At 38.4% G+C, this 18,645-nt stretch overlaps 1 protein-coding gene across 2 annotated transcripts in view; it reads left to right on the top strand.

Annotated features, from left to right (window-relative positions):
* PPP4R2 (protein phosphatase 4 regulatory subunit 2) overlaps positions 1-13,645 on the top strand; it is a 34,132-nt gene extending 20,487 nt beyond the window's left edge. The window contains exons 3-9 of one of the 2 annotated variants that reach the window (XM_072875897.1): positions 1,377-1,547; positions 6,769-6,862; positions 8,331-8,368; positions 8,862-8,936; positions 9,357-9,500; positions 10,093-10,361; positions 11,333-13,643. In XM_072875897.1, the coding sequence (XP_072731998.1) occupies positions 1,377-1,547; positions 6,769-6,862; positions 8,331-8,368; positions 8,862-8,936; positions 9,357-9,500; positions 10,093-10,361; positions 11,333-11,646 (1,105 nt within the window). In that variant the 3' untranslated portion in view covers positions 11,647-13,643. Of the gene's footprint in view, positions 1-1,376; positions 1,548-6,768; positions 6,863-8,330; positions 8,369-8,861; positions 8,937-9,356; positions 9,501-10,092; positions 10,362-11,332 lie in introns of both variants that reach the window. The other variant, XM_072875899.1, reaches the window with a different exon arrangement.
* The last annotated feature ends 5,000 nt before the right edge of the window (positions 13,646-18,645 follow it).

Here is an 18,645-nt window from a genome sequence, read left to right as displayed (position 1 = left end):
GTTTTTCTGGTGAAAGTAGGCTATTATGACCTCATTGGCCTGTGGTTTTATATTTGGTAGTATTGGTCCTTGAGAACAGCATGCAGGACGCAAACGTTGTCACTTTGCTGGGGAGTCACCACATGTAGTTCACAGCACAAATAGTTGTAGCAGCCTGACAGAAGGTCAGATGTTATGTGGGGTTGAAAATGGTCAGGGCTGTTTAAGCTAGCACTGCCACCAAAGATAGCCTGTAGAAATACAGCCTTTGGCTAAATAGTATTTCTTTCAGCAGGAGCTGAAGGGCTGTCCAGCGTTTTGGATTTTATGCTTGTTTGATTTGAGTCCATTAATTCCAGATTGCATATGTTACAGATAAATGTCAAAGATAATTTTCTCTCTTTCTTTATTGTTGGTTTGTTATTCTCCCTGTTTCTTCTTTTTCTCCACTAGCATCTCCATCCTCTAGCTATGAAAGCTCCTGCATCAGCATTAATAGAATAAAATTGATAGTAACTGAACTAAATCAGTTGTTCTCAAGTTGCTCCCTGTGCTGCTAAGAAATGTACTAGCCAGAGGAGGCCTAGAACAACTTCTGTGACTGTTGCGTGGGGTGATTGGTGTAGAAGGGCTTTCTCAGCATTTTCCCACCTTGTCCGTTGTATGTAGTGTGGGAAACCTATTTTCTTGAAAATTTCAATATATAGAATTCTATAAATGATAAAACTTTAAGTTGTAAGGCAGAAAGTAATTTGGAAAGATCTTAATAGATTACTTACTGTTGTGGGAATTTTTTTTTCAGGAGTCAGAAGTTGTTTTGCTCAAATATTCATCAGCAAGTGCTAACTGCGATACAAAATAGATTTGCTTTTCTGAGAAAAAGAGGTACTATTAAATGCTTTTAAGGTGCATGGATACTGAGCAGTTAGTTCCAAAAGGCCTTTCAGTAAGATTTTGTAACAGAAGCAGATAATGCTGTGTACAATTGCTATATGGTTTCCAGACTTGAAACACACTTTTTTCTTTTTTTTTTTTTTTGTTCCCCCCCCCCCCCAGCTCAGTGAAAACTTTAGACAGCATGTAGGCTCACTGGTAAATTGTATAGAATGCATGCATATTTCACATTTAGGTTTGACTTGTAAGTTGGTATTGGTTCTTTAAGGAAATGGCTTACCCTGTTGTTAATGGCAATTGACTGTGTAATATTGTTCTACTGCAATTATTTAAATAGCTATCATGCTTTAAATTCAGGAAGAAAGATAATACTGCATTACTTGCTTCATTTATCTTAGGACTGGCATACCAGCATGAATGTTGTTTTGCAAACATGAAGTTATGCCGTTTTCTGTGGTTTTAGGGCTGACTTACATATGTCTTCGTTCTTGTGTTTTATGCAGGGTTCAGTGGTCTCAGTTTAAAGGCTATTTTATTTTCAAACTGGAGAAAGTAATGGATGATTTCAGAACCTCAGCTCCTGAACCAAGAGGGCCCCCCAATCCAAATGTGGAATATATTCCCTTTGAAGAGATGAAAGAAAGAATCCTGAAAATTGTCACTGGATTTAACGGGTATGTATAATTTTGTTTTCTAAAATCAGGATAACAAAAATATTTTCCCAATTTTTAACTTAGTAGTTTGTACTATCTATCTGTGACTGTTCATTTTGCTTCCTGAAATAGATGAGCAGAAGCAAATATATACATTGGAAACATGTTACAGTAGTTTCAAAATTTCACTTTATTCTCTCTTTGAATGAGAATTACGACATCCTGTGACATGTCAGTCACTTCAGTTTTTTCAGTATGTAGTTAGTTTTTAAGTAATAATACCCTTCAGTGAAGCATGGTATTACTATGTGCATTTAACAGGTAAAATAGATAGTGAAGTCAGATTTCTTTCAATACAGTTTGAAATACCTAATTGAAAGAAGTCTTTTGGTGTTCAGTTCTTAATTGCTTTGTGGCAGTTCAGTAGCAGTTGAAAAAGTAATGCCGTGATAAACATGGTGCGACCAGGAGGCAAGGTGTACCTGGCTTTGAATTGTTAAATTGTGCCAGATTCAAATTTACAGATTGAGTGATACTTACTAATTGGGAGACTTGCGGTATTCGATCTATTGCTTTAGATTAAAGTGTATACCCTTTGCTGGTTTCATAATTCTGGAAGCTTTTGTTTCTTTTAAAATAAAGCTCCTGATTTTTGTTTTTTGTCTTTTATTTGGTGTGTCTTTTTTAATAGCTTATATAGTATTTTTCTTGTTTCTAAACTGAATTACATACTTACCATAAGCTGAGTCATCCTGCTTGTGGGTCTCAATGCTTGCTTAAGAGAGACTTTTTCAGCATTTTTCTCAGCTTGTCAGTAAATGGGCATACTAAAAAGCTTGCCTCCCTGTTACCCTGAAATTTCAGATTTGGAGGTATTACCAAGGTCCTTAGTATCATAATTTGATGCTAGGTGAATAATTTTTGCTGTCATTGTTCTGTACTACTTAATTTATTTGCAGTTTAACTGTATCTTATAAGGCAGATCTCATCTCTGCCCCCCACCCCCTCAAATTGCTCTCGTGTAGGATGCTTCCAAGAATGTGAAATTCAGCTTGTTCTCAGCTACCCAATATTTATACCGGGCTACTTCACTGGAGGAATTTAAAAACAAACCTTATCCTTTATGCCCGAGTCTGCCTCTCTCCCACCTACCCCAGCTTTTTGTTAATGCTTCACTGCCCACAAAATTTGTAATGTTCTCACATGGAGACAGCTAATGAATGTTGTCTTCTGCTGTTCCAAAGTGTACTAAACAAACCTCTGGGTGACCAGTCTGGAGCTTACTCTGTGGCTGTGCTATTTTGATCTATTGCTGTAACACTTAAGAGTGCTCAACTTCCTCATACTTTGAAGTGAACCACCCAGTCTTTGAGGAAGCAAACTGCATACATTAGTTACCTTAAAGAAAACAATACATTAGGATCTTTCAGAATCTAGGATTTAGTAGGATTTCATAGGATTTACGAAATGACCTATTCTATAATTCCTACAGTGAGGATATGATTGTTGAATCGTGGAGATGTGTCCAAAAAGTAACAACAGCAGGCTTTGGTTTGTGCAATTGGATGTATTCAGGCTTCTTATTTAGAGTTGTGGATGTCACTTCAGGATACCATAGTGGAGAAGGAAGCTACTTGATGTGACTTTATTATTAGGATGTTTTTATTGGTGTTTGTTTAAAAGAGTGAGGGAAAGAGTTCATTAAAACTAGCAAATATTTTTAAAGTCAAAGAAGTAACAAATTAAGAACGATCCCTGTTTTGGGATCTTTCTAGATGAAGTGTCTTTTAAAGAAAGCACAAACTGGCTGTTTTAACCTTACTGTATCTTACTTGACATTGTCTAATATGCTTGCAGAGCCAGATTCTCATGCTATACTTTAGAATTGCTTTGGAGTAGGAACTTCTTAAAAGACTTGCCATTTTCTTTATCCTTTGCTAGTGATGCAGAAAGTTCCAAGGTAAGTCATTGGGGATCCCTGATGACAGAGGAGTCTTCACAGCATGAATAAAATAAACATAATCATAACCCAAATTTTCATTTATGTGTATTTTTGCTACAATTTAATATAGCTGTTATAAGTATTTTTCCCTCAGATCCCTCTTGAATCCTGTCCATACAGTGAATTTTTGGTTTGTAATTAATTCTGAACTGTAGTGCTAGGAAGTGCGGTTTTGAGTGTGTTCGTGTAGAATTTTAAGTGGTTACCTTAAGTAGGCAGATTAGGACTATTCATGCAGCTCGTGTACTGAACTAATTAAATTTCTAAGCATTTAAGATCAATTCTCGTACTGCTTGCAGACTTTTACATTGGTGTTCATGTATAGATTTACACCAATTTCAATTACTTCTATTTTAAACTCACATTGTTAAACTATTTTAAAATAATAGTTTTACCAAAAAGAATTCACGAGGTGAAGTTAACTTTGGGTTTTGCCAGTTAAAAACACTTACAAATGTTGAACAAACTACATGCAAAGGAGGTGATAGTGTGACACTTGGTGCCATCTGCTGCTCAATAAATGAAGTTCAGTTTACTATGGAAAATTTTGGAGGAAAATGAACTGGTTTTGGCTTTTGTTTAAACCTTTTATAGCTGAGAGTAAAATAGGAAGGCAACTTCTACTTCTGGAGTTAGTTGCAGGCTGCACGCTTCCTTGAATATGCTTATTCCCCAAGTAGCCAGAACTGTACTGATGTTCACAAAATACTTCATCTCTTAGTATTCTAGGTGTCCAGTTAGGTACAGCTAAATACAAATTAGCCAGGCAGTGATTCTCCAGGATGTCTTATGGATTGGCTGATGAAAAATAATTTAAAATTCTGTGTATTTTTGTTTCTGTGAAAAATGGATTTTTAATGGACAGTCTAGTTTAGTAAAAAATTACAAAGTCTCTTTAAGTATGGACTTTTCAACCCAAAACCAAAATGGCCATCAATGAGAAACAATAGATACAATTAGTGCTGTACCTATGTGGAAAAGTTAACAGATCAAGTAAATTCTTTGTGACTGAGTTAGAGTTGGGAATTTTGTTAAAAGAGGGCACTATACAGAAGCTGAACACTATGAAGAATTAATTTGGGTGTTGGAAAGATTACTAGTTGACCAAAAGTTGCTGAACACCAGCACTATTTGATTGATACTAAGGAAGCTTTAGGGAAATTAATAATGACAGAACCATTGTCAAGCTTAAGAGCCTTCATGTAATAAACTGAATTAAAAGGAACACTTGTTCCTGGTTTGTTCTGGTTTGTATTTATCAAAGTTTGGGGATGGGGGAGGAGATACCTCTGGGTCAAAATAGGGAGGTGAAATGTATTTTGCCTGTGTGCCAAAACACTTGGTTTCTGCCATTTTACTTGCTTTTAAGCAATAACATGTCAAAACAAATGTTTTAGAAAAACTGTCATCTTATAGCATTACTTTTTGCAAGTGTTTAATGTATTTAATGCTTCATCAGCTGTATTCTAACTCTCCACAGCTGATCGATGGAGATTAACTTCACCACCTTTCTATTTTTAGAAGTTGAGTAAAGATAAGTTGGTATGGTGTAATTCAGGGTGAATAGCAAGGGAAGGCATTAATGGTATGGAATAGCCCTTTGGGCAGTTTGGATCAGCCATCTTGGCTGTGCCCCCTCCCAACTTCCCGTGCGTCTGGCAGAGCATGGGAAGCTGAAAAGTTCTTGACTAGCACAAACATTACTTAACACACTGATGTTTTAGTTGTTGCTGTGAACACTGTTTTCAGCACAAATCCAAAACCTAGCCCCATACTAGCTGCTGTGAAGAAAATTAACTATCCCAGCCAAAACAGCACAGTAGCAGGGTAAATGTGGTATACCTTCTGTGTCTTTTCAGGTAGCTGCGTTGGAACTAGGGCTAAGGGTGGCTGCATTGTAGCCTACCTCCTTACTGTTTTCCAGTTGAGGATTATAACTTCTCAGTAACATAATATAGAGACAGTTCTGAAAAACATAATTAAATTGTTGATACTTGGTAACTCTCTCTCTGATTACTGCTTGCTTTTAGTTAAAGTGAAGTGTCATGTATGTATGATTAATCATAGCTATGCTGACCTGTTTGCACTGAAGTAGTGGTAGATCTGTGCATCTTTAAGATGTGGCTTTTTAGCTAATGAACTAAGCTTGAGATACATGCTGTGTTAGCTAATGAAATAGACTTAAGATACTGTGTACTGAGTTCCTCAGAAAATAATAAAACTTGAATTTTAAAAAAAGTTTATAGGGATATATACACACACGTATGTAAGTCTGTATTGATACTGCTCTGAATTTGGTGTATCAGTCATATTCCCAATCAAGAAATGGTTCTTAAGTATTGTATCAAATAATATTCTTAGATGAATTTTTGAAATGTTTATGGCTTCAACTTCAAATAGTTAACTGTAAAAATGCATGATTCTTTATTATTTTATTGAAATAACTTTTAAATTATTTTACTATTTTGTAAAAAGTCACAGAAGTTTGTTAAAATGTGACACTGAATTTGCAATGAAAGTGTGTGACACTTCAGGTAACTGGTAAATGTATGTAAAGTATTGCTTGTCTGAAAGGTCAGTTTCTCATTTAAGTAGGGATGAAATTGAGTGCAGAATTGTCAGAAAACAGAATGTGTGTATGTGATGCTTATGGATTTATGTATCTTACTCTAATTATTTTTACTGAGCTGTTCCTTGACAGATAAGTATACTGTCCAGTTGTGGCAAAATACAAGTATTTGTAACAGCTTTACTATAATGGCTCTACTAATTCCAACATTTAATGCTTTTTTCTGTAAATGTATTTTGTAAAATGTGAAATAAACTACAAGTTGAAAATTTTTTAGCTCTAGTGTGTATGACTCAAATTTGTTTTGAATCACTTACATTTCTGTTCTATATACTTCAATAATAAATACAGTCTTAAACTATTTTACTGTTGATGATCTGATTTCCTTTTAATTGGTTTAATGAATTGTTTGAGTCGTGGGATGATGTATTTAGGATTCTACTTAAGAGTTTTGTGGTGGTGAGCACAAAAAGACAGTGCTTTGTTACCTCAGTGTATGAGAGAGGGGAAAAATAAGGCCTTGAGTTACTACCCTATATTGCTAATGATAACAAATTTCAGTACTGTTTTCTTTGTCTTCTCAGTAAGGGGGAGAAAGCAATGACGTTGTTGCTTCCTAACAGTCATACTCATTAAAATAAAATTAAATTGTTATAAATCTTTCATTGCAGCATCCCCTTCACTATTCAGCGACTCTGTGAGTTGCTGACAGATCCTAGGAGGAATTACACAGGAACAGACAAATTTCTAAGAGGTGTGGAAAAGGTATGTATTTTTCTGAGAGAGAACACAGCTAAACAGTCACAACTACCGCTTAAATAACTTCTGAATTGCTCCCAAAGGTCTGCTAGTTTCATTATGTCTCATAGCCATAGTATAGCTAATAGCTACTCTGAGTGTATGAGTGTTTCATACCTTTTAACATCAAAAAGCAGTTTTAAAATAACTTAAGACATAAAAATAAATCTCAGGGCTTTAACAGTTGTGTTTCCTAATCACTGTGCAGTACTCCAACTGTAGTTTGTGGAGGATGTAATGTCACTTTTTATATTGAGTCCTAGCTAGAAATAATCAAATAATCAGCTGAAATAATTTGAGTTTTTTGATCGGGCATTTCCTTCCACATTTGGGTTCAGATTAGATTCAGTAGGTGAAGGAGAAGGGAAGCCCTTTCCCCCCAGCTGTCTTTTGTTTCAGTATTTAAATCCTCTTGTGTAGAGGACTGTGCCTTCATAAAAGCATCCAGATGTCATTTAATGGCGTTTTATAGCTTATGTCAGAATGTGGGATCTTACAAAAGTAGATAACAGACTTTCAGGATGTGGTTCCACATAGGATTTTCTTGATGGCAAAATGGGCTTGAGGTTCCTATTTAGATTATTTGGTCGAAGAAAGGTTTAACTTGTAAATGGAGTGGTTTTCACTGTTATAATGGATGTAATCTGGTGTATTCTTGCAAGTTAAGATGGGAAGGAGATGGTCAGGAATAAATGATGAGACAGGGATTTCACAAAGCAGTTTCTTAGCCAACAATGAGATCTGTGAAACCACACCTCAGGTTTTATGGAGAACCCTAGTTAAAGTTCATCTGGGCTAATTTAGCGGGCCCTGTGATAAAAGGCTCCCTGTATAATTGGGCTAAGTATTGACCTGAAGAGAGAAATTTACCTAGTTTTTAAGCTAGGTTTCTAGATGTTAAAATTGATCTAGTTTGCAGTGCCATTCAAGAGGGAGAGGTGGCTAAGCAAAACGTACTGAATTAATCATTATTTCTGCCCTTTGTTTATGCAGGGCCAAAACAATTTAGCATTTGAAATATGGCTGTGCCAAAAATAGCTAATAGTGCCTGCACGCTTTTGAATGCAGGATTTGTGTACAGAGCATTTCTCCAGCAATTTGGAAGTTTTTCGGCATTTTGGAATACTTTGCTTTCCAGAGACACTTCAGTTACAAATTACAAACGCTTGGGCCTGAGGCTTAATCTGCTGGTCTTGTTATGACAGTAACCCACTTACGAAAATACTGACGTTTAGTGTAATTATGGCCTGACCTTGTAAAGAGGGAGCAGAGATAATTTTTATGTACCTGCCATCTGTTGGTAGCTTTCCACCCAATTTTCTGTAGAGATACTTTAACAGATATGACCAAAATCCTGTAACTCTAAGTTTTGGGGTGTTGTCAAGAGCTGAAGCTTCTGTTTCTGAACTCTTAATATGTTGTTTGTGTATTACAGAATGTCATGGTTGTCAGCTGTGTATATCCATCTTCAGAGTAAGTATAATCTTTTTTGTGAAACTTTAAGCTTGTGTTAGTAGAGGGGAGAATGTGCACATGGGTCTAATATTTCTCTTGCTGGCAGTAGTTGTATCCAAGAGACACACATGCAGAGTTCAGTTTTCATTATCAATAGTTAAGTCAACAGTAATGCTAGTGGTCTGCAAGTGTTACCTGTAGTAAACTGGAAATGAACAAACAGCTTTGGAATCAGATATGTGGTACAGTTCAGTATTATCCCCAAACAGAAAGCTGTTATTTTATACTATAGCTGGTGGTGGAAAAAATGGATACCCCTTGATAACAGCTGCACTGTAAATTCATATCCTAGCCTATTTCCCTAGTATAATGTATAGGTAGAGAATCCCTTGAGGACTGAAAGTGGGGGACTACTTAAGTTGGGGTCAAATTCTGTGCAAACAAGCTTAAACTAATTTAAAGTTCCTTTATTCATAACATTCCTGTTTGTTTGTTTGTTTAATTTTGTTAGGAAAAATAATTCCAATAGTTTAAATCGGATGAATGGTGTTATGTTCCCAGGAAATTCACCAGGGTACTCTGACAGGTAAGTTTAGTTTCAGGAGTTAACTTTTTCTGGATAAAAGCAGGGTAGTTCTGGAAATAGCTGGTTCAGATCCCTTATCGTTACCTATTTTGATCCCAAATATGTAGCCTCAAAAATGGGGTGTGACATGGAGTACTGGGGGAAGGAGGGTAAAGGAGGCATGAACATACACACTATGTACTCTATTTTTTGATCTTTTTGTAACCTCGTTGTTTAGAATTTTTTTTATTTAAAGTTTTTATCATAGTTTGCATGTTGTAGGCAAGGAATTTTTTATTCAATATAAAATAGCAAAGTACCTGATCTTTTTTTCTTTTGTTTTGCTCATCTTTTAAAACAAGGTTATAGCTGCTTTCTGCCTATTAGGAACAAATTACTTTACTAAAAGGATGGGTTAATTTTTTATTATTATTTTTAAAGAGCTAATGTAAATGGTCCTGGAACTCCCAGACCAGTAAATCGACCGAAGGTTTCTTTGTCAACTCCTATGACAACAAACGGTTTGCCAGACAGCATGGAACATAAAGAATCAAGCTTGCAGCAAACAGGAGATAAAAAACACAGGTTTGTGAGGAGTAATGTATTTTGAGTTTTTATTATTCTCAGTTCTTTTTCACTTACATTTTAAAAATATTCTAAAAGAGAATGACCATCTAAGGTATGCATAGTTAAGTCTTAACATAAGAATATCTGCAGCAGGATTTGATGTGTACTTACTACTCTTTGGGCTGTCTAGGTAACTATCAGCTCAAGCTTCCACAGTTGCAGTAACACATCTTGTAAGTGTATGGGATGTATAGTAAAAATGAAGAGTGAATAATAGAATTCAGAAATCCAGTTACCATATTTGTGTCAGGATGTTAAACTATAACCAGATATGATATTTCATGAATGTTTGCCACTGATCCTGACAGTAGGAGCTGTCTGTAATTTGGACCCACCAGAGTAGCCTGACCATTCTGCATTTTCATCGACAATCAGGTGAAGGTGTAGTGATGGCTTTGAGGTTTTGTTATGTAATACATGAAGTGAGTTCTACTGTTCTCTCTCGTAGAGTGTTTAACTTGAAGTAGCTGCTGCTTTTTTTTTTTGAAGTGTGTCAAGATACAGAATGTTTTTCTTCAATAAAAACTACAGCTGCTTTTGTTATTTATAGTGAATCACCAGCATCTGAATCGGAAAGTGCTCAGAGCAGCCCGGTAAAAAATAAGCACTCTGAAGATGATCCTGTAGAAGCAGAAGGACATGAGGTAAAAAGACTTAAATTTGACAAGGAAGGGGAAGCCAGAGATGCACCTAACCAAACTGCCTCCAGTGAAGTTTCTTTAGGCATGGGGGAAGACACAGAAACATCCTCTACATCTCAGGATAAAGAAAAAGATGCTACTTGTGCCAGACAGCACTGTACAGAGGAAGAGGAGGAAGGTATTTCAGATTTTACTGTCTCTGCTCTCTGCATTTTCCAAGGAGTTGGGATTTTCTTTGCTGGAGGCCAATGCTGTTGGGATTGCTGAGTGTCTCCAGTTGTGCATAAAGATGAACTGCTTGTTCATACTTCAATTTTGCATAACTTAGCAATTCTGTTATTTCTTCTTTCTTTATCCTAGGTCTCTATTTAAAAATTTATAAAATGGTACGTAAAATTCTTGTAGGCAGTCAATTACATGAGAGTGGTAATGATGCACCAAGAATTTGAGAATCCCTACTTGAGGGTATCATCAGATGTTCTCTTTTCTTCTTCAGAAGGGGGGATGGGTCATATCTGCGTTTGACTGTCTTTATTATTAAGAAATTACTGAAATACAGATATAAAGTTATGTTCTTGCACTGAGGAGGCTGAGGAACAATCTCTCCAGATCCTATTAGAACAGTGAAAATTACCTCACTCTAAGGCAGCCCCTGTACCTAATTAAAAAAAAAGATAAATCAGTCTCTTAACTGCAGTTATTTTTTACATAGTCTCCAAAGTTTCCTTTTAATATTTATTTTTTGTGGCTCATGTATTTGTAAAATGTTCCTCTAGATCATGATGGATGTACACTTGAAACAGTAATATTTTCAACATTTCCAAAAGATTGCTTCTGAATGCAAATGAAGGAATGTGGGGAAGCAAGAAAAAGTTACTTGTTAGACTGTGTCTTTATCCACTGAAGCTTAATTAAGTGAAGCTAACTATTTAATAAAAAAACTGGACTTGATTTTATGGCATATTAGGATAGTTTGGCTATCCTGATTAAATTGGCTAATCCTTTACATCTTCTAATAAAATTGGCGATTGTCAGTTTTTCCTGTCCTTGGCTGTTGTAGAAGTATTGCTCAGCATAACTGGGAATGGAAAGCAGGATTAAGATTTCTTTAAAAATGCCTTAGTAATACTGTACTTTCACCGTTTCTAGAGTCCTTCATGTCTCCCGGAAATGTTGGTCCAGACAGAAAAGATCAAGAAAAAGACACTGAATCCTCAACTGTGAATGAAGAGACCTCTGAGGAGAACAATCAAATGGAGGAGTCTGATCAGTCTCAAGCACAGAAGGATTTACACTCAGATGACAGTGAAATAAGTGGATCTGCCAGTAGTGGAGCTGACTGCAGTGAAACTGAAGAGTTAGGGTCCTATGCTAGTGAAACTCCAGAAATTTCATCAGAGACCCCTATGGAAAACAATGATGAAGCCACAGAAGTTGCAGATGAACCTATGGAGCAAGACTAATTTAAATACACTTAGATGCAGTATTTTCCATAAGGCTCCGGTTTTACACTGTATAAATAATTTTATGTAATAAAGTGGACCTTTAGTTTTACAAAAAGAAGCAGGTTGTAAAATAAACTTCTCCATGGATTGAACCTTGAAAGAGTTGTACGTGATAAGAACTGTGAATACCAGCTCCTTCAGGTCCTGCTTACCGCTGAACTTTCGTTTGGTCAAATCAGTGGTTTGTGTATAGTTTTTTTTATTTAGAATAAAAGTTTTTAAACTGGAAGGTAATTATAATTTTGACAACTTTTTTGGAGATTACCACACCTAGTTGTATGTAAGCAAGAAAGCTTTTTGTCTTGTCTTTTTCTGACAGCTATAGCAGTTACTTCATATTTTGGTTACAGTTTCAACATTTGACATGTGAAATATGGGGTTTCATGCTGGTTTCCAGATTTTTATTTGAATACACACTATGAAACCTTATGTTGTGTGTTTTAAAATGTGTTACATTTCACACACATACATACACGCATGCACACGTATGTGTACCCTCACTATTCTAAGGGGGAAATGGTATATTTTTCTGTTTCTATAAAAGATAAATACAGCAAATACTTTTTCTATAGGAAAAGACTGAGTTCACCTCTCAAGGCACTTTGTTTTGCCTCTGGAAAACAAAACAAATGAAATCTGGCCCATATGAAACCCTGGAAATATTAACATTGTTGAAAACACCAGAGTAAACACATTCCAAGAGAACTGTTCAGATTACAACATTTTTGTATACTTCTGAGGTGCCTGAGTGAAAGGATTTCATTTATTTATGAGAAAATGTGCTTTATGTTGAGAACGCTGTAATCAAAACATTAGCTTAAACTTTTGTAGAAGAAATGTTTGAAAATATGGTAAGAATATCTTGGAAGAAATGAACAGGTACTTGCCTTTCTGAGTGCTTCTTGGAGCATTGTGAATATTGTAGAGAAGTCTCAAAATTATTCTAAGGTATGCAGATGGCATCGGTATGATCACACCACTGTATTGGAAGAATTAATATATGACCATAGTTATGTACCTGAGCTAAACGACTAAAGGTTTAGGGGTGCATAGAAATCACCATGATTTGTATAACACTTTGGAAGCAAACTAAATATTTTTGAACATGCTACTTTGACAGCCAGTGTTACATTTTTTTCAAACCAGCTCAAAGCACAAACTACTGCTTTAAACTCTCGATATTTTCCAGTTCCCATATTTAAAGACATGCAAGCTGCAACCTCCCAGTCACAGTTACTGGCTGCCAAGTTTATACCTGTTTCTTCAACTGTACCTTTTTGATATTTAGAATTTTTAAATTTCTGTAAAGTAGATTTTTGTAGATTGTAATGAGTGCTCACTGCCATTGTGAAACGGTATATAATTGTATAATTTCTGTGTGTAAACTGAATGCTTGGGCTTTCAATACAGTATTCATATAAAGCAATAAATATTAATGTTATGAAATATCTGAGTACATTTTTATCAGAACTGTCCCTCTTTGGTTTTAAGTTCACATACCTGAAGTACAAAAATGACCTCTAAAATGCATGCTGATAGTTTCTTGTACTACATGGTATGCTTTGTATCATTTTGGGGAAATCTAGGTTTTGATTAATACCGGAATAATTTGGCTCAGTTGGAATATTTGTAAAGTTACTTCTTGCTGATGTTACCTATCAAGTTCTAAGCAGACAGGATTCAGGGAGATGCTTGCCAAAAAAAATCCTATTGATTGAGATCCCCTTGCAGAAGGAAAATTGTACTTTGACTCATTTTCATTGTGCTTAAGGGTTGGATGTATATTACAAAATTAAGGGACTGAACGAAAATGTTGAAATTAGGAAAGTTTAAAAATACAGTGATGTCTTATACTTCTCTTTTTTTTAATATTTTGCCAATGAGAACAAAATTTTAAAATTTCTAAGTTTAGAGATTTCTGAAATTTTCTTTAGACTGTTTATTTGTGAAGATATTGTCAATAAACTTGTTCTTTAAGCACCTGTGACCTTTCGATATGTTTGTTTTAGCAGCACTAGTGCACTGTTGTAAAGATTTGCAGAACTTTGAGGTATGAATCCATATATATATCTGCAATTTTTTTTGTGATGGCTAATAAAAATTGAAATCACACTTTAACATCACAGTAAGCATCTTAATACTAAATATGTGCCTACATTTAAAGATTGCATTTACTAAAGCAGTGAAGATTCCCGTTTGAGTTTTTTTTTTTTAAAATGTGGATTTAAAAAACCCAAACCTACTGCACTTCTAAGCAGCTGTATTTTGTCAGAGGCATTACACACCTCCAGATACACAGGCAACTGCTTTTTGGTGTGCATAGACGTGTAGCGTTGAGTCTATTTTCATAGCTTGTATTTTTTTAGATCTGGAGGCTTTAAGTTCCATAATTACATACACCCTGGAGCATGTTTCCCTGTGCAGCCATCCAGACAGAATTGGTCATTCTGCTTGCATTTGTGAAGGAAGTGCGTGGTTAAACCCCGGAAAACCAAGCAACAGGTGCTTTAGAGTGTTCATGGGTGTATTTCCTACTAAAATCCTTTTATATGGGACCAGAATATAAATAGGAAATGTGATGGAGTTTACTTTTCAGAATACAAGGTAAAGGTCAGCCCTTAATTCTGCTCTTTATATTTAAAAAAATTGCAATGTCAGAACAGTGGATTTCCTTGAAGTATCTGAGATGCTCTGTCAGCCTTGATTTTTAAGCCTCGGGGACTACCTTAATGCTTGCGATAGAGATAGCTTTCTAGTACAGCACATACTTTGAGTTATAAAGATTAGTACACTGAAGTTAAAATGTTCAAAAAAAGTCTTTGAATGGATTCAGTGAATGGAGCAGAAGCTGCTGGAATTTGGGGTTAATTTATGTGCAGGAACTTTTGCTGGGTGCTCTGCAGTGCCCATCCCCACCGAGGAGCACTGGCCAGGCTCCCCAGTGCTAGGGGTTTACTGCAGGAAAGCCTTGCATCCTTCTGTCTCCCAAAGGGAGCTTAGAGCAGCAAAAGCCATATCCCTATATGAGGACCTCGGGGTTTGTGTCCTTGCCTACAGCTGTCTAACTCTGCATAAAGTTTTGGGCAAGGATTATTACTGCTTTTTGTATTGCTAACCATGTCCAGGATGAAGTTGGATTTTGTTTTCAAATCCTCCTGGATCAACTGCTGGCTTGAACAAAGTAAACTTTTTTTTTTAAAAATACAAAATTGTGTTCTGAGGGTTTCCAAGGCTAAGGCACCTCTGTCTGCAGCACTGAGTCTCTCACCTTTTTTTTTTTTTTTAAACATTTCAGCAGGAAATACTCCTAGCTGGAAAAGTAAATTGGAATTGCATGGCAGTTTATGCCTAGCCTAGGGGGTTCGGGAAATGGGCTGAAAAATATTTCTTCTGCTGCTTTAGTCTCTGAGAAATGTTGTGTGTTGTTTTTTACTCAAACAGTTTACTGAAAAGCTGCATCATGACTCCAGCAAGATTGTCCTGGGTCTGGTACAAAAGAATTAAGCTTTTATTTTTAGTTCTTTGTTAACTGGGGGGGGGGGGGCAGAATCAGAGCTGAAGCCTGATAGAATATTAGTTTTCTGAGTTTTCTGTTGCAATAGTTAAGTGGCAACCCAGTGATTAATTTAAAAAAAAAAAAATTTTTTTTCTTCTAGAATGAATGCCTTCTATTGACTACAACTGTACAAAACACCCTTCTGCAATCCTTTGGCATTTTTTACTCATACAGTGCATTTCTAGGAGGAGTTTAAAGGTTATTTGCATCTCAATGTGTCTGAGGTCAATGTTCTTCCGTTAGACAAGTATGGAAGAGGTACGGATTACTGAAGGCATCCTGGTTACACCCTGGCCGTTACCAATGAGAGACCCACGTTTTGTCACCTAACAAACTGTTGTTAGTCAGAGCTCTTCATCCTCATTTGCCTCAAGGATGTTCATGCCAGCAAATTCTTTACGGATATAATGTTCTTTTAGTATCTACATGGTTTAATTGAAAGGGGTTAGCTCTGAAATTTGCCTATCTAGGCTGTATGATGTACCTATGCATTTGTTCTCTCTAGACCTCTGTACAGTGAATCATTCTGCTGCTGCTGGGCCTCTCCCGCAGACTGATAGTTATAACAGTTTATGGCATATTTTGTCTTCATTTCTGTTTTTGTGAGAAGGTTCTGGGACACAAGGCACCTTATTTCCAGGATTCCTACAGTCTGTCAAAAAGTATTAAGGCCAGCAACTAATCGCCTGCAGACTTAAGTTTTTAGGTTAAGAAATAGTCCTGTGTTTTCTAGCTGAAAGAGGATGTTCTGGTTTCTATGGCTAGAAATGGCAATCATGTTTTGGCTTGGGATGATCTTTCAATGCATGTGAACAAGGCACCTGAAGTCATTCCCCAAGTTTTGGACTATTACTTACCAACTCGTCTGCAAGGTTCGCTGTAAACTGTTGCATTATTTCAGCTGTAAGTTGATCCTCTGTCCTCACGTTCACTGGGGAAAGCTGCTTATCTCCATCCATGTTTTTGCAATAAACCATAGACAAAGTTCTTGAACTACTTCTGGCCTTTGGAAATTCTTACCGTGAACAAGCAGTGACAGACCCTACTCAGGACTGGGCTTTTCCCTGCGTAGTTTATTCTGTGGTCCAATTTAGAATTGCTGGATGGTGTCACCGCAGGTAAAGATATGAGAAACTGTGAGGGCCGCTGAACATGACAAATTTGACAGCGGCTCAGGCTGATGTTACTTGATACGTGTGTCTCCTGCCGTCGTGATACAACAGGAAACAAGTGTTTAATGGTCCTTAACCCTTCATTCCCACCCCTGGGTTGCTGCAGCTGCTTGTCAGTGCGCAGTGCTCTCGTATGAAGTAAGCGTAAGTACCCTCTCGGCCCCGTTCCAGAGCGAGTTCCTCCCTCCCTCCCTGTCTGTCTGGCTGTCTGTCTCTCTCCCGCCCCGATCGGGGCTGTTTTACACCTCCAGCAAGGAATTCACGGGAGGAGCCGCTGCCGGCGTGGGGCCGGGCTGACCCCGGGCGGGCGGCGCGGCGCCACCTGGCGGCCGGCAGCGGCTCCCCAGCCAGGGCGCCGTGACCGGCCCGGCCGGTGCGGGGCTGGGCCCGGTGCGGGGTCGGGAGCGGGCCCTGCGAGTGGGAAACGAGGAGTTTCCCGAGTGAGAGAACGGGGGAGGCGGCGGGGGGGTCCCCGCGCAGCCGGCGGGGCGGCCGGGGCACGGGCGGAGCGCTCCCTGGCCTCAGCCGGGTGGCTCTGGGGACAAACTCCTGCTGACGGGCGCCCGCAGCGTGGGTCCGGCCCTCAGGACCCCGCAGGGAGACAGCCGCTGGGACAGGCTACAGGTCAGTAAGGGTGCCACCAAATACTTAAGATAAATCATCTCAGCAGCAAACTAAGCTGTCGTTCCTCATCTTGTCCTTCTCCCTTCCACGCTGTCAAGAACATGCCTGGTGACCGCCTTCCTGCTAGCGATCCTCCGGTGCGTTGGAAACCCTGTTAGTTTATCCTGCCACCCCGGTTTTGCGCCTGCAAGACTAAACAAACCCCATTCTCCCAACCTTCCCCCATAGCGTGTGGTGTTCTGAGCCATTGCTCTGCTCCCATTTGTCTTCCTTGTCCTCAGAATGCTGTATCCAAATCAGGACACAGTACGCCAGCTGGGGCCTCCCAAGCAGCGGGGAGTAATGCCTCCCCTGTGTTGTGTATAAGTCTCAAAGTGATATTTGACTGTATTCAATCTGTGGTCCACCATAATCTCCAAGTCATTTTTCTGCCCAAGCTGTTTCTGAGCCGTGATGTCCTGTGGCATATATTTGATTTTGCCTGAAGTGTACTGTTCTGCTCTTGTCTCCCTCCAGCTACATCTTGCAATCTTTTGTACCCTTTCCAACTTCTTTCTTTTTCGTTAGATTTCTTTGAATGCTCATCTTGTTCCATAAGGTCTTTACACATGCTTCTCCCTTCACGGTGCTCTGCCTGTACTCTCAGGGGTACTTTATGTTACAGTGCTGTCTTGTTAATAAGTCTGGAACAGAACTGGACCCAGAGCAGATACCTGTGGGATTCAAACTAATCTTAAACTGTGTGTTAGGGTCTTCAGTGAGGGAAGTGTACATTGGTATTCGTGAAACAGAAGGAGCTCGTCCTTGTGGGTTTCATGTGAACTGTAGCGGGCAACAGCTCCAAACTGCGGCTGTTCAGCTCCTGCTGCCGAGGCTGCTCCCATCCCTCACCGTGACACTCATGTTCTCAGGCAGCTTTAGCACCATTCACCTCTCACTGTCACTACAGTCTCTTGCAATAATCTGGTAGACAGATGCCCTGGGACTGTCTTGCAGCAGAGCTACAAACGCTTGTGAAACCGGCCTTTGCAATGCACTGGTGATAGAACTGATCAAATGAACTGGGACAGCTGCCTGGCTATCAGTAGCTGCCTGTCTTGCCATGGGCCCCGTGGTTGTTCCAGAGGTATCCAAAAAGCCTTCCTGGTCCATTTGTTAATGCTCATGCTTCTCTGAACACTGGTCACAAGAGGACTGAGGAAGGAGAACTCAAAAGCAGGATGGGGCAGAGGGGTTTCCTTGGGCATTTGTTTCTTGACCATCTACTTTTGTGCAATTGAACAATTCAGTTTTCTTTGAAACACCTGATAAAAAGACTCAAAACAGGCTGCAGACTGGCAAATGGCCCTTCTTGGCGTTGTTTTATAATCTTGTGGAAAACAAAAATAACGAGCATAAAAACAGGCTGATGAGAAAGCAGAGCCTTCTCACTCAGCAAGGCTGATAACGTGTGGAGATAGCGAACCCCGCAAAGCATGGCTTGCACTGCCATTGAGGTCACCGAGCACACGTGCTTCAACTCACAAGCGGAAGGACGTGGATTCCTTGGACAGGTGAGCAGGTGAGAAAAACTTGTGTGCAAGCTAGTTCCCATAATGAGAAACC

This window comes from Ciconia boyciana, chromosome 11 (assembly GCF_034638445.1).
Source record: "Ciconia boyciana chromosome 11, ASM3463844v1, whole genome shotgun sequence".
In the NCBI taxonomy this organism is placed as follows: domain Eukaryota; kingdom Metazoa; phylum Chordata; class Aves; order Ciconiiformes; family Ciconiidae; genus Ciconia; species Ciconia boyciana.
This window is presented reverse-complemented; position numbering and strand designations above follow the sequence as displayed.